A 24,130-nucleotide genomic window follows, 5' to 3' on the forward strand; every position below is an offset into this window, starting at 1 on the left:
TCACAGGATACTACCTGTTCACTTTGTCCTTTCAAGCCTGTATAACAATGCCAAGTCTGAAAGCTCTCTCAGCTTTTCAAAAAAGAGAACTACATAAATATAAACTATTATTTTTTCACCAAAAATTATATATACATATACATATACCACACAATGCTAAGAATACTTTCCTCCTTAATTGCAAAGGGTAATGGGAGTAAAAATCAAAGCTTTTGCTAATGGTCTACCATTTGTACAGAAAATTTCCATTGAACAGATCAATATTATTGCTGTTCAAACATTTACACAGTCTGTGTTTAACATGTCTGTCACCCATTAAAGGAAAGTATTTTTGCAGACATTAGATTTTAAAGAAGAAAAATTAGAAAAACATCAAATTGAAGTTATTATTTTTAATGACTGCCAAACCCAACATTATTTCTACTTTGATAGTATTTGAACTGTTAACCTATGTTTCTGGAGTGGATGTTTTCATCAGTGAATAATTAGGGAGGAATTCAGTAGTGAGTAACCAATATAAAGGCCATTTGACATATAAATTTACAAAAGCCTATTTTAAGGTTAAAAAAAATAATGAAGGCTATGTATGTGCTTAATTAGTGAAAATGGGTATTTGGCCTATGTCTGGCAAGGAGAATTATTACAACCTGTCATTAGGAAAAGTATCCTGAATCAATGACATTTTTACCGTACAGCCATAATCTTACTATATTACACACACACACACACACACACACACACACACACACACACACAAATGTTAAAGGGACTATCAGTTGGCATGAAATTACATAGTAGTATGAGGAGGGAGGGAGTAAGAGAAAATTCAATCTAGAAATTTAACAGTTACAAAAATAGGAACATTCTCAGTCCAGAATTTGGAGTTCTTGGCTGGTGTGCCTAGTTTGTAAAAGAAGAATCAGCAGAATAAGTTAAATTCTTTCTCTGGCATCAGAAAGCCAACCCTCAAAATGGATGTGGAAAATGCTTGTGTTAAATTGTCACCCGGGCGTCTCCGTGGCCCTCTGGCTCCTTCATGGGGAGACCCAGATCAGCCCTTCCTCTGCCTTGCACCTCTCTCCATTACCTGGGTCCTTGCTCCACTGAGCCGATTTGTCACTCCCATGGCAAGACCCTGCGTCAAGACTGCCGAGTCCCAAATCGGTAAGAAGGGCAGAGGCTGGAGAGTGTGGGAATGGAGGGAAAAGGAAGGCATGGTGGGGTGTGGAACAGAGGAGAATACAAGTCTAGCCACCTACCCTGCCTTTTGCAGCACAGCCACAACTCCAAGCCCCCACTACAGTTAACAGAGCCTTTGAAATACATCAAAGTGCTCACCAATCTTGTCATTGCTAAAAGAAGGTTGTCTGGACAACCATTGAGCAATTAGAGAAGTGGTCTTCTTACTTATCGATGGTTTTGCCTGTTTTTTAAAAAGTGTCAGCCTCATATATCAGTTCTTTAATTTTTTCTCTTCTTACAATACCAAAAACGTTAGAAACGTTAGGGTCACGATGCTTATCCACAGATATCTGAAGGGCTCTTCTGTGGAGGAGTAATTAAATGTAGTCTTAGGATAATGGATGGAAGCTACACTAAATACTGAAGAAACATTTATTGAGGGAACAGAGCCAAGGCCAAGTAATGAACACAGTAATCATCAGGGCGCCAAGGACGGACGAGCTCCCTCTCTGGACTCATGCGCCTCCTCTTCCTATAGGTTTTGGAGCAAGGCTGAGCATTCCCCTAGTAGGATTCTCAAATCAGAAGCAAACCCAGATGAACATAAAGGCCCTTTCTCATCATCTCCTCACAAATGAGAGGTAATGGTTTTTCATCAAAATACAGTAGAATGGAGGGGCACCTGGGTGGCTCAGTCGTTAAGCGTCTGCCTTTGGTTCAGGTCATGATCCCAAAGTCCTGGGATCAAGCCCTGCATCGGGCTCCCTGCTCAGCGGGAAACCTGCTTCTCCCTCTCCCACTCCCCCTGCTTGTGTTCCCTCTCTCGCTGTGTCTCTCTCTGTCAAATAAATAAATAAAATCTTTAAAAAAATACAGTAGAATGTACTGGTTCTTCTGCTAACTGGATTGGAAATGTTGTTCCAGTCCTCTTAAGTGTTCTGGGCTTTAGCTTTCTCATCTATAGACTGCAATATTGGTCTACTGTCCTTTAGATCTCTTCCCACTGTACAATTTTGCTAGTTCTATTCATGGTGGTCACTGTAACGTGAACTACATAGTAAAAACCAGGACATTCCCGATTCCCTGTTCTCAGAGAAGCAAACTGGAGTAATCTCTGCCAAGGGTATCTGTCAGGCTCGGGCCAACCTCTTTTACCAAGTATAGGCAGTCTTCGGTATCAGCATTGTGCTTGTTTAGTTAGAAACAGTTGCTAAAACAGTTCTCCAAGCACTGATTAAAATTAAATTCCTAACATCTAAGGCAGAAAAGAAGAAGGAATTAGGTTGCCAAATTTATCTCCGTCTTCTCAAATTTGTCATCACTTACAAAATTGATTCCCTTATGAATGTTTTATTCCTGCTGACCTGTGGCTAGTACAAAGTCGATGACTTTCCAAAACAGGACATTGAAAATATTTTCTGATGAACACTTGTTCCACAGGTATTCTGTAATAAAAGAGTCTTAAGACCAGAGATAGGCATATGTTGGGTTAAATCAAGTTAAATCCAGGTTTCATACCTGTGGGACTCCTCAGAGCTTTTAATATACTGACATAAATTGTGAAGATTCATGAAAGGAACATTATGACATGTAACATTCCCAAGTGATTTGGGGGAAAAAAACCCTAGTTTTTCCTTAAAACATTTCATAAGATGAGTATTCTGGGGAATACATTTTAGGACCAATTCTCTACTATTTCTGCTTCCTACTACCAAAAAAAGGAGGAGGCGCCTGGTTGACTCAGTTGATAAAGCATCCAACTCTTGATTTCAGTTCAGGTCATGATCTCAGAGTTGTGAGATCAAGCCCCACAGCAGGCTCTGTGCTGGGTTTGGAGCTTGCTTCAGATGCTCTCTCTCCCTCTCCCTCTGCCCTCGACCCCTCACTTGTACATGCATGCACTCTCTCTCTCTCTCTCTAAAAAAAAGGGCAAAAAACAGATTGGGAAGTGACGAAAACAATAATATGATCTATGTAATTTGCCATTACTAGAGAAAAAAGCAATCAGAATTCATGAAATATCTGAAATGGGTATTTTTAATGTAATATGACAATTTTAAGAACTTACAATGTTTTAAATAAGTTTTCCCTGGAAGGATTCTCAAGGGGCCTGTTTTATTGTACATTTGTAAGCAAGCACTTATTTGTCCCCAAATAATTCAAGAACTAAAATGCTGAAAAACCACCTTGTGATTTTACACCATCAATTCTCTTAAGAAACTTTTATTTATAGATAAAGTGCCGTAAACTTGAGCCCTCTACGTTAAAAGAAGAAATTCATTTCAAAGAAATTAGGCTGTTTAAATATAGTGAAATGTTAAATCGTTTTATGTATTCTGGTTTGTAATACAAAAAAAAAAAAAAATCACTCTCCCCATGGAATAATTAGTCAAAGCAAGGAAGGTAAAGCACAACCTTCTCTCTCCTTTGCCTACCTGTCTTGTTTTTATAGCTGAGTCTTTAGTGTTATCAAGAGGAAATTTTTTATGCCTTTCTCTAGCTTATGTTGTACTAAAGAGAAGAGTGTATTTGGAATCCTCCCTTTATGCTCCCTTTTATTTTTAATGAACTTGACCATAATCCCTTTTCCTTTTTGTTAAGCTTGCCATAAAGACACCTTAGGGTCAGGGAGTACTTTAGATGGTAGGTCAGAGATTGTCTGATCTCCCCATTGAGTTAAATCCATGGTCCAACCACAGAGCCATTTCAGCGAGCTGACCCTCTTTGTGCTCATATGGTTAAACTTAGGTGGTGTTCCTGCTCTTAGGCTACTGGCAATGTTTATGGCCACTGCTTTCTTTTCTTCTAAACACACAATTACTCCTTAAAGTCTGTATAAATCATGAGGCCGCCTAGGTCATTAAAATCCTTTCTTCCCTCCATGAGCTCACTCCTAACACAGAGATTGTTCAAGTCTTGCTCCTATGCCAATTAATTACTGAGTCTGTCATGCAAGTCAATGATAAGAAAAAAACATATAAACTAATGTTTAGGCCAGTAACCAACGAGTCCCTGAATATTTTGTTTTTTAACTGAGTTGCATGTTGTAATATAGAAAAGAAACCCTAGGTGACATTTAAAGTATTTTATGTCCACAGATATACTTCTCATTATATAATTTTTTCTCCGTATGACAGATTGACTTGGGGTTTCAAAATACACCTGCCTTTTGAGTTAATAGAATTTTAAATAATGAAAATAAATAGAACAAATACTATAAGCATGGATGCATCAGACTCTAAAGATGACTTACTGCAAACGGTATGCTGCTTTCAATAAACATTAGGGATTGAGGAAAAGGTAGATCTCCCTGTGACATGATCTGTTTTTCTCATGTGCATTTCTTTCTAGTATCATCAATGCATTAGGCTAAAAGATTTGTGTTTCTTGGTTATGGGTAGATTGGTGGTTTGTACCCTGAGTAAACTTTAGGGTCTATTGAACAGAATAGCAGAATTCCAACTTCGGTCAGTGTCCCCTGCCCAATTTAAAATTCAACTCAAGTTTGCTTTCACTACTGGTGTCACTAAAAGGAAAAGAAATCTAATCTGTGTCACTAGACCCATTTTTCTTCAGCATTTTTTTCTTTTCACTTTTTCAGAAAAGATGGGTAGTCATTTTAGGGTAAGGGATTTCTGCATTCCAGAATGAATAATCTCACCTACCTGACACCAAAATGGGTCTACTGTAATTACTACCCCCCCAAAAAAAAGAAAGAAAAAGAAAAGAAAAACCTTTAAAAAATGAATCTTTGCCAACTTTAGTTCCTGCAGCTTTGATTTGCAAACTACCTAGATCCCCACTGAATAATTACTGATTAATCAGGAGGATATTTTAAAAATTCTTATAATTAGCACATTAGGTCCTGTAGTCTAAAACAGAATTATTGCTTTATTTATTTTTCCAAAGGATGAGAAAGGAAACTTGAGGATTCTGATGTTGTGACACCATCAGCCAGAGTCACTGCCTTTCTAGAATGGGCAGTTTCACCCTGGGTGCTTCTATCACACCTAATAATTAACGGGGCTTTTTGAGCAAATTCAGCACTGCCTGCTAATAGCACTAATCCAACTGCAGATCATTAAATCAGTTGGGTACATCAGTGAAAACACTTAACAGATTTAGTGATTTAAAAAAACCGTATCGTGGTTATGTATAGATTTATTTAATTCCATTATTGACAGTAGCTTTAATTGATTGATTTTTGGTGGTAGTACTGGGGCAGGACCTACTGTCATTCCAAATAGTACTTTTCAGAATAACAGGTTATGGTCCTATTCTGAGAGTTAGCCGTCTGACTGACAGTTCCCGCTGGGAGCGGACAGGAGCTACAATTCCTGCACTAACTCGACTACAGTCTGTTTTGGACTGGGTAGTATGTGTTTTCCTTTTGGAAAACACAACTGTGCTCCCTCTTCTTTCTATGTATTTGTCTCTCTCCTTCTCCTGCATTCCACCCTCACTCGGGAAGGGACATCAAGCCCTGTAAAGGCCATTACATACATTATGTCATCTAATCCTCTCTATCAGCCTATAGGTTAATTATCATGTTGACCATTTTACAGGTGAGCAACTGAGGCTCACAGAGGTTGGTTAGTGACCTGCCCAAGACACTCAGCTGGTCAGGGGCAGAGTGTGAGGACTTGGATCATAGTCATCCCACTTTGGCTAAGTTGACTGCCTGATGGTCAGGCAGGTGCACTTCCTTGCCTCATTGGTCCCTTCGACAATTTGTAGGAGGTCAAATATAGTGACACTTCTTGATAGATCAGAGGTGCAGGAGTGGCTCCTGAAGTTCAGAGCCTCAACCAGAATGCAGTCCTCCCTGCCCTTGCTCTCTCAAGTGGACCATGTTAAAAGAGGCTCGGTTAACTTAAAAAAACACAAAATTATTCCCTGTGGACAGCTGAGAGGAGAGGAGCAGAGAGAATATCCTTTATAGAAAAAAAAAACTTAAAGATATAAGGATTTAAAACAAGTAAGATGGAAGTAAATGTGTCCAAAAAGCCCCCTCTGTCACTTCCTGATGGCTTGACTTGCTATATAAACCCATCTTGAGACAATCCATACAAGTAATTCCTTTTTTTTCCCCTAAGAACAGTGGAAAGTTGGCAAGAAGTAAAAATTCTCTATGAAATAGGGAGGCGAACAAGTTGTAAATGATGTTAATATCTTCCAGATGGCACAGTTTAACTTGGGAACTGAATTTATTGTAATTAAAGGCATGTGAATTTTTCTATAAATACTGAACTTTGCAAATTTGACACTGGAAGACTCCATCACTTCTAGAGCATAGTTGTTTTAAGGGAGGCCTTCCTTCTCTTCCATTTAAAATACATCATTGGATTTCATAATCTGAGTTAAATCACAGAAATATTTTCCCATGCGAAAGACTTTTTTTATCTTCCATGCCAATAAATCTTAATTACGAAGTGAGATTGCTCAGAAATGAGAAATTTAAACTCTAAACATTTTCTATTAAAATTATGTATTTTGACCATTATTTTACACCACATGTCTTGAATTCCTTTATATATTTATTTTTAAATTAAGCTATTATCACTTTTCTGTCTCCAGACATATGTGTTGGGCAATCTTGGAAGTTCTGTTTTTGCTTCAATCAGGAGAATCTGGCTCACTCCAGAACCTTGCTTTCCTTTACACTGCAAGCAATGCTTACAGGCTCAGAGCTCCCAAACCAGCAGCCAACATGACATGAGAACATGAAAATTACTTCCACGATTACTTCAGTTTCCTAATCCCGCCCTTAGTCTTACCCTGGATCTACTAGTCTCTGCTCTATCGGGTGATGCAGGTGGATGGTCCCTCTTGGCTTTGGTTTCTACTGCAGCTTCCAAGCTCCAGGTGTCCTACCAGAGCTTGGTCTGTGTGGTAGGCAGAATTCAAAGAAGGGCCCCCAGGATCTTCAGCCCCTGGGATGCACACACCTCCTCCCAGTTATTCATTAATACAGGGTCTGCTACAAAGGAATTTTGCAGATTTATTTAAGTTACCAAACCAGCTGACCTCAAGAAAGGAAGACTATTTTAGATGAGCCTGACCTAATCAGGTGAACCCTTAGAAAGGATTGAGCTTTTCCTGAAGAGCATGAGGCATGAGAAGAGTTCATTGTGAGGCAGATTTTCTGCTGTTGGCTTTGAAGCTGGAGAGGGCCATATGATGACAAATGCAGGTGGTCTGTAGGATCAGTCCCCAGCTGACAGCCAGCAAGAAAGTGGGGAGTCCAGTCTTGCAACTGCAAGAGACTGAATTCTGCCCTAATGGTGTGGGCTTTGACAAGGACACCAAGCTCAAGATAAGAATGCAACCCTGCCAACAGCTTGATTTTGGTCTTGGGACACCCCGAGCAAGGAACCCCAGCCATGCCATGCCAGACTTCTGCACTGTGGAAATGGGACCTAATAAATGTGTGTCATTTTAGCCCTTCCATTTGTGGTGATTTGTTATGCAGCAGTAGGAAACTGTCTATTACCTGCTGGACATTTATTGCCTCAGTATCTCTCCTGTGCTGGTCTATGCTGGTCTTGACTGGCCATGACCCATGGCAGCCCACGGGATCAATCCCTTTGCACTGCTCCAGGGAGAGCCATTTAATATCTCTTTTAGTTTTACTCCAGTAAAACTTTTTTCTTTAACATTTTCTTTCTTCACTTTTGCAATGCCTCATTTCCTGGAACTGTTAACTCTCGTACATATTATTATGTTACCATCTAGACTATTAATCATCAGTTTTCTATAGCTGCAATAAAGTTATGGATATTCATTATTATGACCCTGAGGCATCACAAAAGCTTAAAGATGAAAATTTTAATGTGTGAGATTAGCTTTATGAGTTTTACTATACTCTGATTATTGAGAACAAGTTATCAACTACCTACATATAGAAACTCTTACTCTACTGAATCAGCAGAGCCACCTTCTGGAAAAGATGCTAGGGAGACTGTATTGTGTTGGGATTTCCTGGAGGAGAATTATCTGGACGCCTGTAGACAAGTGCAAGATTAACACCATGTGGGCCTTTGAGGAGGACAATGAGAAGACAAAAGACAGAAGTGTTTGCAACAGTTATTTTGTTCCGAGAGAGGTGAGGGGGTTGGCATGCCATTTACAATCAGTGGAGTTGGTTACAGGAGAGATGGTTTGGCTTCGGTATATCCAGCAGCCACTGAGCAAAGCTACCTATTTTCCTTAGCACCAAGTACTTCCCAAGCTCTGTGGCATGGGCCCAGCTGGCCAGGGCGTCCTTCTTGCACTCTGGAACTTGTCCTCTGTACTGAGGAACTCCGGGGTGGGGAAATGGAGATGCTGATAAAATGCTACTCTCCTACAATGAATGGGGTCACCAGTATGGCAGGTAGCTACCCCCACTGAGAAACACCACCTCATGCCCTTACAGTGTCAAGAGCATATTACTTATTGCAAATAGGCATAAACACATAATAAGTATAGATATGGTTAGGCTATGGACAAAAAGTTAGGGGTGCATCAAAAGGATAACTAGACTTGGGATGTATCAAAAGGGTTGCCAGAGCAGAAGTGAGGGAGACTGAATTTTAGAAAGGGTCAATACGAATGAAAAGGAGTGCTAGTTCAAAGACTAATGTCCTACAGTCCTGCTTATAATAATACACAGGGTGCGTACAGGAAGAAAAAAATATATATATATGAAAAAATGTGTATCTTTAGGAAAAGGTATTTACCATTATTTTAATGAGGGAAAAATTACTTTCTAAACCTAGAAACAAACCTTAAAGGGGAATATGACAAAATAATAAACAAAGCAGTATTTTGTCTATTGTACAAATTTTAAAATGTTGTCAGATTCAGAATGGCTCGCACAGACATTGGCACTTGGTGGAATTGGCCAGGTCATAGCCCAGGCTCTGTGTTCCTCTGAAAACGTGGAGGGCTCTCTGGGCAGGCCCTCTCCCTGCTCTGAGTTTGGGATGTTGCCTGTCACCTCCTCCAGGAGGGGGAGTGACCCAGGCCGGCTCCCGCCCCCTGCCCTTCCCACTTAGCCATCCCAGGGAGCGCTGCCTGGCCTGCATAACCCAGGCTCCGGCCCCGCCCCATCCTCACTGGAGCCATCTGTGCTCAGGTGCCGCATGCTGGCACTGGGAAGAAACCCAAATTCTAGCTGGTCTTCGGCGCCCCTCCCCTGCTTCATGTCGATTCTCTACTGCCCAACCTGGGCTGGGCTTCTCATCATGTCATCCCTGAACACCCAGCTGAGCGGAAGAACCACGACCAGGACTTGGATAGCTCTAGAAGGAGGCCCATTCAATGGCCACCATCAATTCCACTGCAACTTTCAACTCATGTGACTCCCTGGGGGCCAAGGGCTCTCTCTGTCTGTCTCTGTCTCCTACATACGCACACGCACATAGATCTCTGCACACCAAAGATGTCTGTGTCTATAGGTCTAGTGCACTGGTACGAAAAATCAATGAGATATTAGTTGATGTGCCATGTTTCTAGCAACAATGACCAGTTACAAAATGAATTATGAGTTGTGAAAGAATAATTCTAAATTAATAAGGTTGTACCCATCCTCTCCACCCCCAAAAAAATATGTATGAAAGGGAGTAACAAGAGCAGAAATTGAAATCAAATTTGCCCCAAAGTAGGCGATGTCGAAAGGATACAAATTACTCCATCTCTGTGCCTCCCCCCAGTGTTTGCCCCAAGGCTGTGCTCCCTCTGGGCTGCCACCTGACAGGTGCCTTCCTGGGATCACCAGACAGACTGTGGTAGACAGTACACCTGACAGCACTTTGTAACACGGAAATTACTGTACAAATGGCAAGTGTTACTGCCAGCGTTTCAGACAGTATAAGATCAAATCTGATTCATTTTAATGTTCTAGTACAAAAAAATAATAAAATTTTTAAGTGCTGTGAATTTTGTAAGACTGTTGAATCACAGACTGTACCTCTGAAACACATAATATATTATATGTTACCAAAAAAAAAAAAAAAAAGAAGATAGCAGGAATGGAAAAATGAAGGGGGGGAATCAGAGGGGGCGATGAACCATGAGAGACTACAGACTCTGAGAAACAAACTGAGGGTTCTAGAGGGGAGGGGGCGGGGGGATGGGTGAGCCCGGTGATGGGTATTAAAGAGGGCACATACTGCATGGAGCACTGGGTGTTATACGCAAACAATGAATCATGGAACACTACATCAAAAACTAATGATGTCATGTATGGTGATTAACATAACATAATAAAAAAAACACTAATGATGTATTGTATGGTGACTAACATAACATAATAAAATTAAATTAAATTTAAAAAAATTTTTTAGTGCACCTGGGTGGCTCAGATGGTTAAGCATCTGCCTTCGGCTCAGGTCATGATCCCAGGGTCCTGGGATCTAGTCCCGCACCAAGCTCCCTGCTCAGCGGGAAGCCTGCTTCTCCCTCTGCTTCTCTCTCACTCTGTCTCTCTGTCTCTCATGAATAAATAAAAATCTTTAAAAAAATTTTTTTTTAATTTTAAAAAAGCACACAGAGACTTTCCTTGATCTAGTTGTTTAAAAAAAAAGGTAAAGCCTTTGATTTACTTCCAAATAAAACATCATAAAAAATAGTGTCTTCTGACCAAGAAATAAAAAAATTATTAGCTAGGCAATAAGGTATTGATTTGCTACTTTATAGGTAATTAATAATTTTCAAAATAACTTCTATTTGGTTACAAAGGAACACTTACTTGGGGTGCCTCAGTGGCTCAGTTGGTTAAGCAACTGACTCTTGATCTCAGCTCAGGCCTTGATCTCAGCGTTGTGAGTTAAGTCCCACATTGGGGTCCATACTTAAATAATAAATATAAATAAATAAAGGAACACTTATCCATTGTAAAAATTTTGAAAAATACAGAAATAACTAAGGAACATCATCTCACTATGCAAAGATGATCACTTATTCACACAGCTCGACATACCTCCAGTTCTTTTTCTGCATACGACTAAGAACTGAGAATATACTGTAGATAGGGGGTTTCTGATTTTTCACTTAATGATATCATTAATAGTTTTCCTATGTTATAAAAAATATTTTATTGAATAGGCTTTTTAATGACTGAATAATATTCCATGATATGATGTATATAAATTCCTTCTTGTTTTCTTTCTGGCTGCCTTATGTCCATATTCCCCCCATTATTCTAAATAAAGCTTCAGGCATTGGTTCTCCATAAATATTGGACATTATTCCAGGTTATTTCCTTTGAATGAATTTCTCAAAATTGCTTTTACTAAATAAGAGGCTATGAACCTTGTAAGCCTCTTCATATATCTTGATTAGGACACTGCAAGCAAGCCAGAACTTAGGGGTGAATCTCATGTAAAATCGCTCAGAAACACAGATGCAGACTAATTGGCTCCTCTTAGCTCCATCATTGTATATTTTTATTTCCAAATCCTCTCTCTAATGCTCTGAGAGTAAAATCTGTTCTCTTCTGGGGAATACATAAGGTAATTCTTGGACAGCGGCATAGTAATCGTTTACAGGTTGTTCAGTAGGGATAGCTATTAATGCCTGGTGCAAAATAAACCAAAGATCCAAAGAAACACATTTTTGCAGGTGAAAATTATGTTAGCCAACATCATTTCTCACTCTGGTTTATGATGTCAGGTATCAAATTTCTCCATTATTAATGTACAGATGCACATGGGGGTAGATCCTCCTGGAAGGAGATTAAAAAGCTGCCACCACCTATAACCCCTCTTCCTAATCATGCGAGCATGTCCAGGAGCTGTGAGGGGTTGGTACAGTAGCTCCCCCGTACAGACAACACTCTGCAGAGGATTAGCTTTCTTTCCATTAGCGGGCTCCACCACGGAGAGTCAGGGGTCATTTGTACTCACAAGAGAAAACCTGACTTGAGTAAAATGTGCTATCCGTCTGTTCAGCGCCGCTTACCTATAAAGCCTCTGAAACCGCTCTTTGGTGACTGAGTACGTTTCTCATTTTCCCATCACTTCTCCCCTACTTGGCTATTTTCCTAAAACTGTAATTCAAACTTTCCAAAAGAAAAAATAATCTCTGGGTAATCCTTTCAAGAAATCTTAGAAGGAAATCTTTATTCTTTTATCACTCTTAGGGGAAAACTAACTCGTGATTAGTATTAGGATTCAGAGTGTTTTCACCACGCGCATATACCCAGGTAGGGTGAGAGCTGGGGAGTATGGGAGCAAATAGTCCTTTGGCTTGAGGAACTTGCACTCTCAAGCCGGGGACACTCCTGATAAGAACCACCGGCGTACTCTACCCTAAAATGGGAATCATGGGAAAGTGTCCTTTAATTGTAAAAAAGTTTGTTCCTAGTAAATATGGGCTGCTTTACCACTATGAGCACAGAAAGGGAAAGCATTTAGGCAGGAGATTTAAGAAAAGAAATGGCAGGATGCCTAAAGGGAGAGGAGAGGTTTGTTGTCCTCTGAAATATTCAAAATATCCACATGACATTTACATTCCTGTGATGGGCAGGCAGGATGAGGTTTGAGGAAGGGCTTTCCTGGCTGGGACCCATGTCTGCTCTGGCCCAGGCCCCTGCACAGAAGGGTGGTGCCCTTTGGACTCAGACACAGCTCCCTTGGCACCTGGAGCATTCGCTTTCTGGAGCAGGGCTCCGAACGGACAGACGCGCCCACTTGCTGACCCCTTGTCTAGCTTTTGTGCGTCAGATTCCCGAGACGCAATTCCCAGCTCTCCTCTGGCAGCTGTAACGTGTGGGTTCAGAATGAGAGGGACGCGTGTGCCCCTGTTGTCACCTGTGTAGGTCCCGCTGTCATGACCGGGGATCTTTGACATTCCAAGAAATGCAGTGTCTGCCACACTGGAGCAGTAACAGAGCAACGTACAGCAGGCTGGGGGGAGCGAAATTTGCAAACTCAGGATCCTGGGCCTCAGGCCAATGCAGGCTGGGTGCGTTGCTGTGGTGACACATTTAGTCTCTGGGGAGGGATGCTGGCACACCGGCTGCATTCCTGGCACCACGTTTGCCAGCAAGAAACTTATGGAGTGGAACTGGTATCAACTCCAGAGGGAGATGCAAGCTGCTTTCTTAACTTCCTTGGCAGTACTACCCTTTGCAACTTGTGCACATAAACCCTCCTGAATATTTACATGAACTGCTATTTGTGACACTCTTTGGGGCCCTGTTGGATGGTACTTTGAAGGGAAGTGCTAAAATGATAGCAGCATTCCAGTTTATAAATGTAACTATTGTATCCCTGAATAATTCAATTTCCTAAAATTGGCACTTAACGATGAAATGACTTATCTCTTGCTGGGAGGAGATTCTAATCCCTCTCCTCCTTTTAAAAATAGCTTTTCCTGTTGCCAAGAGGAGAGCCTGGTATTTACTATTAGAAGATATGTGAATTAAAATACCAGCTTCTTTCCCTGTTGCAACTCACTAGCACTATATTAGCTGAGCTCTCTCCTACCTGGGAGAAAAGGTTCCTCCCAGAAGTGCCCTTAGTTCTTAGGAAAGCCTGACCCACCTCTCTTACTGGTGCCTGGAAAGCAAAATGCACTCGGAGTTGGCTGCTTAGTATTCAGACCATGTCAAGATTCAAGTAAAAAAGCCTGTATCGCATCGTCACCAGACCCAACACAACCAACAGTTCAAATCACAGTTAAATTATAAGCAAGCGTGGGGCAAAGCGTGCAGACCTGTCTAGTCAATGAAGCAGTAGAGATAAAAGGAATTACTACATAAATGCCAATGAGGAGGCTTTAACAAATACAGAGATGGTGTTCTTTCCAGGTGCCCCCAGTCGACTGTAAAAGGCTCCAAAGGATTTTGAACCTAATGCTTTCTTCCTTCTCATCCTCCCCTTTTTCTTCTCCTCCTCCTGCTTCATCTTCTTTTAACATGCAAAGCATCTCCCAAAGTATTGAGAACTGAACAATTTCTCTGTGTATGTCCGTAGTTTTGCAAAGGGACTGTGATGCTAGTAGACCAGTGATTACTACTGGAAGCATCAGATGCAGCAAAGGAAATGCAGTTAATACAATAATTCACATATGTTAATGCTTAGTTCCATCAATGTCAGCTTTCTTTCCTTCTTGATATACACAAAGCTGGCACACAATTTTAACTGATGAGGTAATGTCATTTTTTATTTAGAGAGCCTTAAGCTGTCCACTCTAACTAGTGATATCATCTTTGCAGTTCTCTCGTGAGGCTTTATGTAAACAAAAGTAATGTGTCCTGGACAGTTTGAAAAGAGATTGTTAAAGATGACATTGGTCATCATGAAGATTTCCCCCACTTTGATCTCTTTTAAATTGCCAGATACAGTTTATATTGCTGCCATATTTTAGCCATTCCTGTAATTAACATATCCCAGGACTTTTGAACCAAGTTAAACACAGAAATAAAGCGAAGGTTTGAAATGACCGGATTGTAATGTTTTCATGTCAGTTCTGGAAGAAAAATGGAAGACAGTTCAGATTATCTGGCTCCTCGGTGACTTGGTAAACAACAAGAGAGGAAAGGGAAAAACACTGAGAAAAGGATAACACCAAACAAACAAGAATCTTCCTGTTTTCCAGGAGGATGCCAGTCTCTTGGAGATAGCCCCCCACCTTTTGGAGATAAAGAAGCATATGTGTTAACTCAGTGTAATATTTAGAATAATATTTTATCGTGACTTCCTTTACCATTTGTCTCCTCAGGGTATTATTATTCAGCCTGAATTTTTTTTTTAATCACATCACTTTGATGACTTCAAGTGTGTCACATTTCCTTTTCAAACAACAATGTTCCTTTAAAGATTCAGTCTGGTGGGTGTAAACAAAGTAACTTTCCATTTTTAAATAAACGTTTTTCTTTAGAGAGATTATGTTCTGCAATTCCGGATAGTTTGGGGGAAGATGATCTGTGTTTTAACCACTGTGGATACCGAGAGAGGTTTTTTTCCTGAGAGTCTGGAGTTTGGTAGAATTGAGTTAAATAGTAAAGAATCTGTTTATTATTCTGTGGCCATATGTTTAGAGGGTCGCTCACAGAAATCAAAGTATTGTTCATGGAGAGCTCCAGCCAAGGAGACATTTTGAATTCATAAAAGAACTTCACAGTTTGAAAAGAATGCATAGCATTATGTATTGACACCCCACCACCATAGACAAAGGAACACAATTTAATAATAGAGAATTGTGCTCATGAGATTTTTCTTTTTCTTGTTAATTGGTTACTTTAAGTGACATTGTCTGCAAGTATAATGGACACCATTATTCTTAATAGTTCTGTGTTGCCAGATGATGTATACAGACATGATGTAGTCCATTTTAATTATTTCATTTTGCTGAATTTTTCTCCCTCCATGAAGTACAGTGGTGAATGCAGATAGCACTGTTTTCCTGACAGACTGTGCTGGATGATGCTGCCTGCTAAATCATTCAAATTAGAAGGGCATTTCTCGCTCACCTGTTATTTTCTTCCATATTGATGTGCTAGGTATGACTACGTGGAAGTCATCGATGGAGAAAATGAAAATGGACGCTTATGGGGGAAGTTCTGTGGGAAGATCGCCCCTTCTCCTGTAGTGTCTTCAGGGCCATTTCTTTTTATCAAATTTGTCTCTGACTATGAGACACATGGCGCTGGATTTTCCATACGTTATGAAATCTTCAAGAGAGGTGAGTGACTTCCAGTAGAACAAGTGTGGCTCAATGTTCATTCACATTGTTTGATTCCATGAAAGACAGCGAAAAGAAGACAAGGCATAATGCTTTTATCTTTGTGTAAAAAAATCATACGTTCCCACTACAAAACTGTTGAAAAATACTTTACACAAAGAAAAATTACCCGATGTATGGAGGAAGTTATGTTTAAATATTTTTTTCAGTATTTCAGGACTCAAAATTGCATCATTCTAATATGCTGACCAGTGTTTATAAGGCATGCATTCTGTAAAACTCTTTTAAGAGCCTTTATTCTTAGCTTGCTTCTTCAAAAATAAGTCTAATCTGCTCTCGAGGTTTGATTTCCTTCATTAAAAATGCGTGAGTCTCTTTTACCTTAAAGCCATGTACATCCCGATCCCTTTGTTTTATTACAAAATCCCAAACTGGTATTTCCCAGGAAAAGCAAAGCAGTTCACTAGCCTTAGAGTTTCTAAAGCTATTGAAGGAAGAAGAGCTTTTCTATTAATGTCTGTTAAGAAGAAGAATAGTTGAGGAAAGAAGCTCTTGGAGGAAACAGAACAGTAAAGCTTTAAATGGTATTCCCCTCAGGAAATAAAGATCCTTCTCCCCCTCCAATATAATCACTTAGTAATCTATTCCAATGGTATATATTGAGATGGATAGAATCTGACAATTCATAGTCTCCCAGCCTTGAGGAATTGAACGCACATATCAGTCAATTGATAAACAATGTATCTTTATCTGGATGTCACTGTTTTTCACAAGAGCTAGTAGATTTCCTTTAATGTGTTCAATTCAGCCTTCCCTTTTAAGTTGACGGTACTGTGGGGGGTGGGTGGGGGCAATCCAGGGCCAGAGGTTCAAGATTTGAGTGTGTTGTCCTAGAATATAGGAGAAAGCCTTTTTTAATAGAAAAAAAAAATCCCGGCCACACCAATTACAGATTCTCAGCAGCAACTGAGAATAAAAAAAGGAGTCATTAAGAGTTTCTGGGAACATTGGTACAACTTTTTAAAATTTCAAAGAAATCTGGCACTGTCCCCATATAAGTATGGATAGATGGAGACAACTTTCTTCAAAAATTTATATAAGCACAAACTTAGAAAACCTATAGCATAAATAATCGTCTATATACAACATCAGTATGTGTAGCTGATTACATATGTACATATTTTCTTGTGTGGAAAGCTGCTTGACCTGTTATATAAATCGTATTGTACATGTATGCATATGTACACACACACACATATACACACATCTACATTTGCTTGCTTACCTGCCTATGGCACTATCAAAGAAAACAAGGGGTCAGAAAAGAGTTGAGGAGTAGCCTTTCATTTGCCGTGCTTCTCGAAGATCTGAAGATGGTTGAAAAGAGAGAGAGCTCTGTAACTAAGTCGTCAAGAATTCATCTTCCTTCCAAATGAACTCAGCTCCCTACACTTTCATTGCCTCAGAGGTACTGTCCTTTCCCTATCCTGATCTCCAACACCACCCTTGAGACTTGAAGCCTTAGTTTTTCTTTCTCTTCTTGCCTTCCTACATCCAATGTGGCTTCTAGTTCTTCTGAATTTATATCCACAAGTCTCCAAAAGTCATGCTGCCTTTCTGTGTCCACCGCCTTATTAACTGAATGGGCCCAGTTTGGGTTCTCCCTATGTTTTCTCATCCTACACACAACTTCTCGAATGGTCATCGAGCCACTGTTCCTGAGATGCCTATGGCAGGTGTCCATCACCTATTGGGTCAAGCCTCAATGTCCCATTGGGTCAAGCTCGAGGCTTGACATCAAGTGCTCCCCCACCTTCTCCAGCCTCACCTCACACAGATCCACACTCGGCTTCCTGCCTAAGGAGAGTGTGCTGGGTAAAGCCCGACAGACTAAATGTGAAGTTAATTCTGCCCTTGACTCTCTTCATGAACGTTCTGAGCCTCAGATTCCTTATCCGGGAAATGGAAAATAGTTTCTAGCACAGGCTTGTGGTGAAGATCGGTTGAAATGAAAACATGGGAAACATGGAGTCAGTGCCTGTCACCAAAAATGTCTTCAGTAAACAGGAGCCATTACAACGCTTATGGATACAGCTGGTGCCATCAGATTTCAGAGTCCTTGCTCCCTACCAGTTTATGTCCCTTAACCTCCAGGGAAACCTGGCTCTAAATTTACTCTTCTCAGGAAGCTTTTCCTAATTCTTCTACTTTTTTCCCTACATATCTACCCACCTTGTTCCCTACACATGCACACAACACACACATACGATACACACATATGCATACTATATATATACACACACACACATATATATACAGATGTGTTTCACTAACCATTGTGTTTCTCCTTAATATTTTCAAATTTGTTCGTGTGTGCATAGTCCATTTCCCAACCAGATTGGTACCACCTGAAAAATGCAAAGAAAGTATCTTCCCCCCCCACCTCACTGTACATACTGCATCCTAATAGGTGCTCCATAGAAAGTCATTAACTAATACAATACACTTATGCATACATATACGAGTTCATGGACATTTTTTTCCTCAAAAGCCATTTAATGATATTATAGAATCCACGAATCTCCTTAAAAAAAAAAAACAAAAAACATACCACTTCTTCTAGAATGCAGCAATTTCAAGTTTCCTCAAAACACATAAATTTTACTAATCATAGTTGAACCAATGAGTCTTTTCACCCTTCGAGCTTGAGGTTTTCTGGCAATAGATTACAGTTCTAAGGAATTCTTAGGCCATTCCTGCATCCCTAAGCTTGCATTTCTAGAAGACCACCTTTGCCTGACAGCAAAGCCAGACCCTACCTCTTCCCATGCCTCCTGGAGCCACGCTGGACACCCTAATTTTCTCCCCAGGCCCCCCACTTTCCCCTTCTCCATGTCTTTTCCTAGATGCTGAAAGCTTGGGCCACTGCCCTAAAATTATTCCCACTCACCTAAAAAAATTTCTCCACGAAACCCATGCTTCCCAACCTATCACTCTTCCTCTGTTCTTCCCTTGGCCTGAGTCATCCCGGCTCAACTGCTGGAAGAAGCTGGAGACATTTTCTATGGGTTTCTATGCGGGGAAGGCACATTTATTGAGAGCAAGATTGGTCACTTCATATATTATTTGGTTAAGAGTATCTCCAAAGAGAATATCTTAGCTATTATTATTGTATATCCCAATGTCATTAACAATGAGGCATGGCCTTCTTACAGCTGCACAAGGTCCCCTAAGTCTTACAAAGAACATCAAAAGCACAGTGTTCACAGGCTGCCAATGCCAAGTGTGCACCTCTCCCACCAGCAGCTCACTCACTCACAGGCATGTGGGGCTGCTAGACCTCCCTCCTATTTAGGGCTGTGTACTCTCTGCAGAATTCCTTAACCCATGCCCCTGCCTTGCTCCTTTTTGGGAAGTGCTTGCTCAACAGTGGCAAACCTATACAACAGTGAACAAGAAAAATATCAACACAAATCTTGATGTTTACTGGAGGAAGCAGGAAATTATAGAATCTTTAAGTTTGAAGGGCTCTTTTTTCCAAATCCCAGAGTCCACCTCCCAGTTGTTATACACAGAATCTGAGGACAAGGAATGTTAGGAGGCCACCTAAGTTTACACGGCAGGTTAGCAGTAAGGATAGGACTGGAACTCAGATCTGGTGCTCAATCCAGTTCTTTTCCATTACCGCATGGAATTTCTCCAATTTTTGTCACATACCTGGGCTAGCTTCAGTGAAAGCATTGAAATTTATTTGATTTTGAAAGTATGCCCTTGGGGCACCTGGGTGGCTAAGTTGGTTGAGCATCTGCCTTCTGCTCAGGTCATGATCCCAGGGTTCTGGGATCCAGCCCCGCATCTGGCTCCCTGCTCAACAGGGAGCCTACTTCGCCCTCTCCCTCTGCCTATTCCTCCCCCTGCTTATGTGTGCTCTCTCTCTCTCTTTCCTCTGTCAAATAAATAAGTAAAATCTTTTTTAAAAAAAGGATGCCCTTAATTCTTACCATTTTTTTTCTCTCATCAAATCTTGATCTCACCTAGGCAATTTTATCTTTTTAAGAAGGAGAAAATATTATAATGTATCTGAATTAAACCCTGCTATCAGCTTTGCCTTACAAGGGCCTAGCCAAGCATTATTTTTGCCCCAGGGAGGAAGCTGGAGGTCTCCAGGGTCATTGTTCCTACATTTTAAAAATAAAATAAAAGGGCTTCCAGTATCATATATATATATATATATTATTTGTAAATTGATGGTTTACATTAGCATAGTCACTGTCATCTTAGAAGCAACTCATTAACTTGGAAACAGATTATAAACAATATAGCACATTTCATAATCTTCTCACCTGTAATTGACATGATAAAATGCCACATGTTAGTAACTTTAACTATAATCAAATAGATAAGTATCTGAAGCCATCATGGTGAAGGGTGAGCCACATCTGAGAAGGCTTCCAGAGGCATTTTAAACAAGTCAGACCTCTACAGGCCAGGTTTATTGTGCACAGCTAATAAGTTTTATTCTTCTGCATCTCCAGGGCCATAGACATCTAATATGTACATGGGGAGCAGAAATTGATTTGTTTACTCAAAAGGCTGCCAGATACACTGAGGTGGAGATTCAGCCTACCAACCCTAGACACTAAAAATAGAGATCTGCTAGTTAAATTTAATCTGTATTGATGACCACACTGTTGCCTCCGGTACTTGGCTCTGTGGGAGAATATTTAGTTGCGAACACTCTCAACAAACCTCCGTATTTAGAGTTGAACCCATGCATACCATCACAGGATGCCCATCAGTGAGACAATGGCCCAGCAAAAGAACTGTTGAATTGAACATTCCCCCAGGTTGGATTTGAGGTTCAAAAGAGTCAAGTCATCTCTGATTCCAGGAGAGTCTTAAGATCTCTTTGAAAATTATGGCAGTGGTGGCGGTGGTAAGGGGCCAAGTTGAGGTGCTCACAGTCTTGTAGATGGGCCATTTTCAATGGTGGTGAGTACCACGCCATGTGGTCCTGGATGCCGTGAACTGAAATTGTGGTCATCCGTACCTTCAAAAGGTCAACTTGCAATATATGTGTGCATGAGCTTGACCAATTTAAATTACAAATTACCATAATTTGTATTGATAACATTGACTAGTCATTAAAATTATACTCTATAGGGATGCCTTGGTGGCTCAGTCGGTTAAGCGGCTGCCTTCAGCCTGGGTCATGATCCCAGGGTCCTGGGATCGAGTCCCACATCACTTCTCCCTCTCTCTCCCTCTGCTTGTGCTCTTCTGTCAAATAAATAAAATCTTTAAAAAAATATACTCTATAAATATACACATTATACACCCACACATATATATTAAAAAATAATTTTAGAATGGCACTGTATCTGATACTTTGGGGAAGGCAACGATGTCAACGTTGATATCAAGTGACTTCTAGCAACATGGCCTGTAATCACAGTTTATCATGCCCTCACTAACAGCCACACTTTACCGGCACACCTGTGTCAACACCACTCAGAATGAGTCACTCACCCTGGGTACATGTACGAATTACCTTTCACATTTAGTTTGTCAAAGAGGCATAGGTCACATCTGGCAGAGTTACTGAGTCACTGGTGTAGGAATCTGAAACCCAAACTCCCTCCACTGAATTCTCTCCCTCGCCTTTGTAAATGTTCTATTTCACCAATAAAGGGCTGTCAGCCTCAAGATTTAAAGATTTAAGCTTGAAGGGGCTATAATTATTTCTCTAGGGCTCTGTCGAGATTTCTGTAGCTTACTCATTCATTGTTCCCACATGATTTTATATTTGTCATTTTTTTCCTCTGCAAGAGCAGAAGTTTTTAAATTGCTTCACACAAATGGAAAACTAAGGGGAACACAATAAATCTGAACTTGACTTTCCATACCTATCACTCCTATGAAAAGGCTGAGTAATGAATGATTAGGACAGTGATTATAATGGTGAGCTTTTATTAGAAAGATATGCTGCCTTTGCTCAGGTTATTTCTTGGTGAAGTCGTGTGAGTGGGATTTTCACTTTGCTCCTTCTTTTCTTTTACTCACAGGTCCTGAATGTTCCCAGAATTACACAGCACCTAGTGGAGTGATAAAGTCCCCCGGATTCCCTGAAAAATATCCCAACAGCCTTGAATGCACTTATATTATCTTTGCACCAAAGATGTCAGAGATTATCCTGGAATTTGAAAGCTTTGACCTGGAGCTCGACTCAAATCCTCCGGGGGGGATGTTCTGTCGCTATGACCGGCTAGAAATCTGGGATGGATTCCCTGATGGTAAGAAGGGCAGGAAGCATCCCAAAAAGGGAAGAATCTGGGGGAAGGGCACTCGGATCCTTTTACAAGTGTCATGATACTTGTATCATTTAAAAAAAAAAAATAGCTCAAAAGGAGGAGGGAAAAGAAACCAAAATGGTAACTCTCTTTATGCACAGCAGCGATGAAATATTTGAACTTAAAACACAGTAATTATCTTGTCCAATTTCTTCATTTTATAGATAAGGAAACTGAGGCCATGAAAGATTATACATGGTCTCATAGCATTTTGTGTGTGTATGTGTGGTAGAATTGGGACCAACACATGGTTTTCCTGACTAAAGTATTTTGCTCATTTCATTGACCTGCCTACTGGTCATTAATTCTTAGACCCTAAGAGAGCAATTAAGTCAAACCATTCACTTTACAAATGCAGAGACTAAGGACCAGAGAGGTTAAGTACTTGATACAATTTTAAGGGGGAAATGTGCATCTCTTACACAGTTACCAAAAATTTAGAAATTTAGAAAAGGAATGAGAATGTTTGGACATTCCTAATTTTGGGGGGGGGGGGGCATTGCTAATTTAGACAGCTTCCCCGTCTTCTCCTAGGGAATTTTTATCCTTGGCAACTTGAATCACCTCAAAACATCCTCTATCTACATTGCTCTTATCATCTAAATTCATCCTACATTTTAAAAATATTGACTGAACACCTACCACACACCAGGCACTGATCTAGCCACTTCCTAAATAGAACAATCAAAGATGGCAGCCCTCTCAGAGTTTTAGTTCTGCCAGGAGAACGGAACAATAAACAATACACGTTATAGATGAATGAATTATGTGACTGGAATGTCAGAAGGTGAGAAGTTCTATAAACAACAACAGCAGCAAAAATGGAAAGAAAAAGTAGAGGAGAGCAAAAGCATAAAAAGTGCTAGGGTTAGCAAGAGGGATGTGTAGGTTGAAATTTTAAATAAGGTGGTCAGGTTCGGCCTTATTACAAAAATGACATTTTAGTAAAGATTTGAAGGAGGGGGTGGGTAGCCATGTGGACAGCTAAATGAAAGCTTTCCATTTCAATCCTTGTGAATTAGGAGGTGAATGGCAAAAATACACACCCAAATCCTGAACAGAGGGAGATAATATCAAATAATTTGTTGCAGCTGCATTACTTGTCTTGTGTTTAGTCTGGTTTAATATTAAGATTTCTCTAGAGAACACACTCTACACAGATCAGAAAGGGCAGCTTGGAAGTTCTTACAAATCATGCAGTTAGAGATGTATAACCATCTATAAAATAAAGTCAGATATTATGATCAGGCTGGAGGAAGGAATATTTAAATAAATATTAAATTGTAAATGAAGGGCAAGTATCACGTGAAAGAGATTGCCTTTGCCTTTGAAATGACATTAAAATTATCAAGGTAATTCAATTTAGCTGTGTTCCTCAGCAGTAAACAGCAATGGAGATAAACTGGGTTTAGAGAAAGCTTATATTGTCATTGGAGTAAATGGGTGAGCTATCACTGGTTTAGTTTCTTCTTTGGTCTATTACTATATAAATAGGGTTATGATGATCTTATTGAAACTCCTTCATTAAGTAATGAGATTTGCCCAAACAGAGTGCTGATTGATTTCCAAGTATTCAATCTGATAATTAGGAAAACAATATTATAATAGTATTGTAATAATAGTTGGAACATTTAATAATGGGTTTGTTTGTTCACAACCCAAATTTGCAGCCTTCCTTTCCAGAACTTACATTTAAATTGACATCTGAAAAGGAGGTCCAATCAACCAACTTATTTAGAATACTTTCAGAAAGAAGCGCATTGTTATTAGTGTCAAGGGTTTTTCAAAGTAGTAATTTTCTGGCTCTAGAAAATCACTGAGTTGAAGCGAGGAACAATTAACAATAAGAGTTATCAGTCTTGCAATTCTCATGTTTTAAACTGTGGTGCACTTGACTTATTCCCAGAGAAAACTGGCCTTGGAAT

At 40.2% G+C, this 24,130-nt stretch overlaps 1 protein-coding gene across 6 annotated transcripts in view; it reads left to right on the forward strand.

Annotated features, from left to right (window-relative positions):
- NRP1 (neuropilin 1) overlaps window positions 1-24,130 on the forward strand; it is a 136,919-nt gene that overhangs the window by 41,721 nt on the left and 71,068 nt on the right. For all 6 annotated transcript variants that reach the window (XM_025885782.2, XM_073885509.1, XM_073885510.1 and 3 more), the window contains 2 exons: window positions 15,674-15,855; window positions 21,921-22,148. In XM_025885782.2, coding sequence (XP_025741567.1) covers window positions 15,674-15,855; window positions 21,921-22,148 — 410 coding nt within the window. The remainder of the gene's footprint in view (window positions 1-15,673; window positions 15,856-21,920; window positions 22,149-24,130) is intronic.

This window comes from Callorhinus ursinus, unplaced genomic scaffold (genome assembly GCF_003265705.2).
Source record: "Callorhinus ursinus isolate GAN/ISIS: 27379988/994484 unplaced genomic scaffold, GSC_fseal_2.0 scaffold62, whole genome shotgun sequence".
NCBI lineage: Eukaryota > Metazoa > Chordata > Mammalia > Carnivora > Otariidae > Callorhinus > Callorhinus ursinus.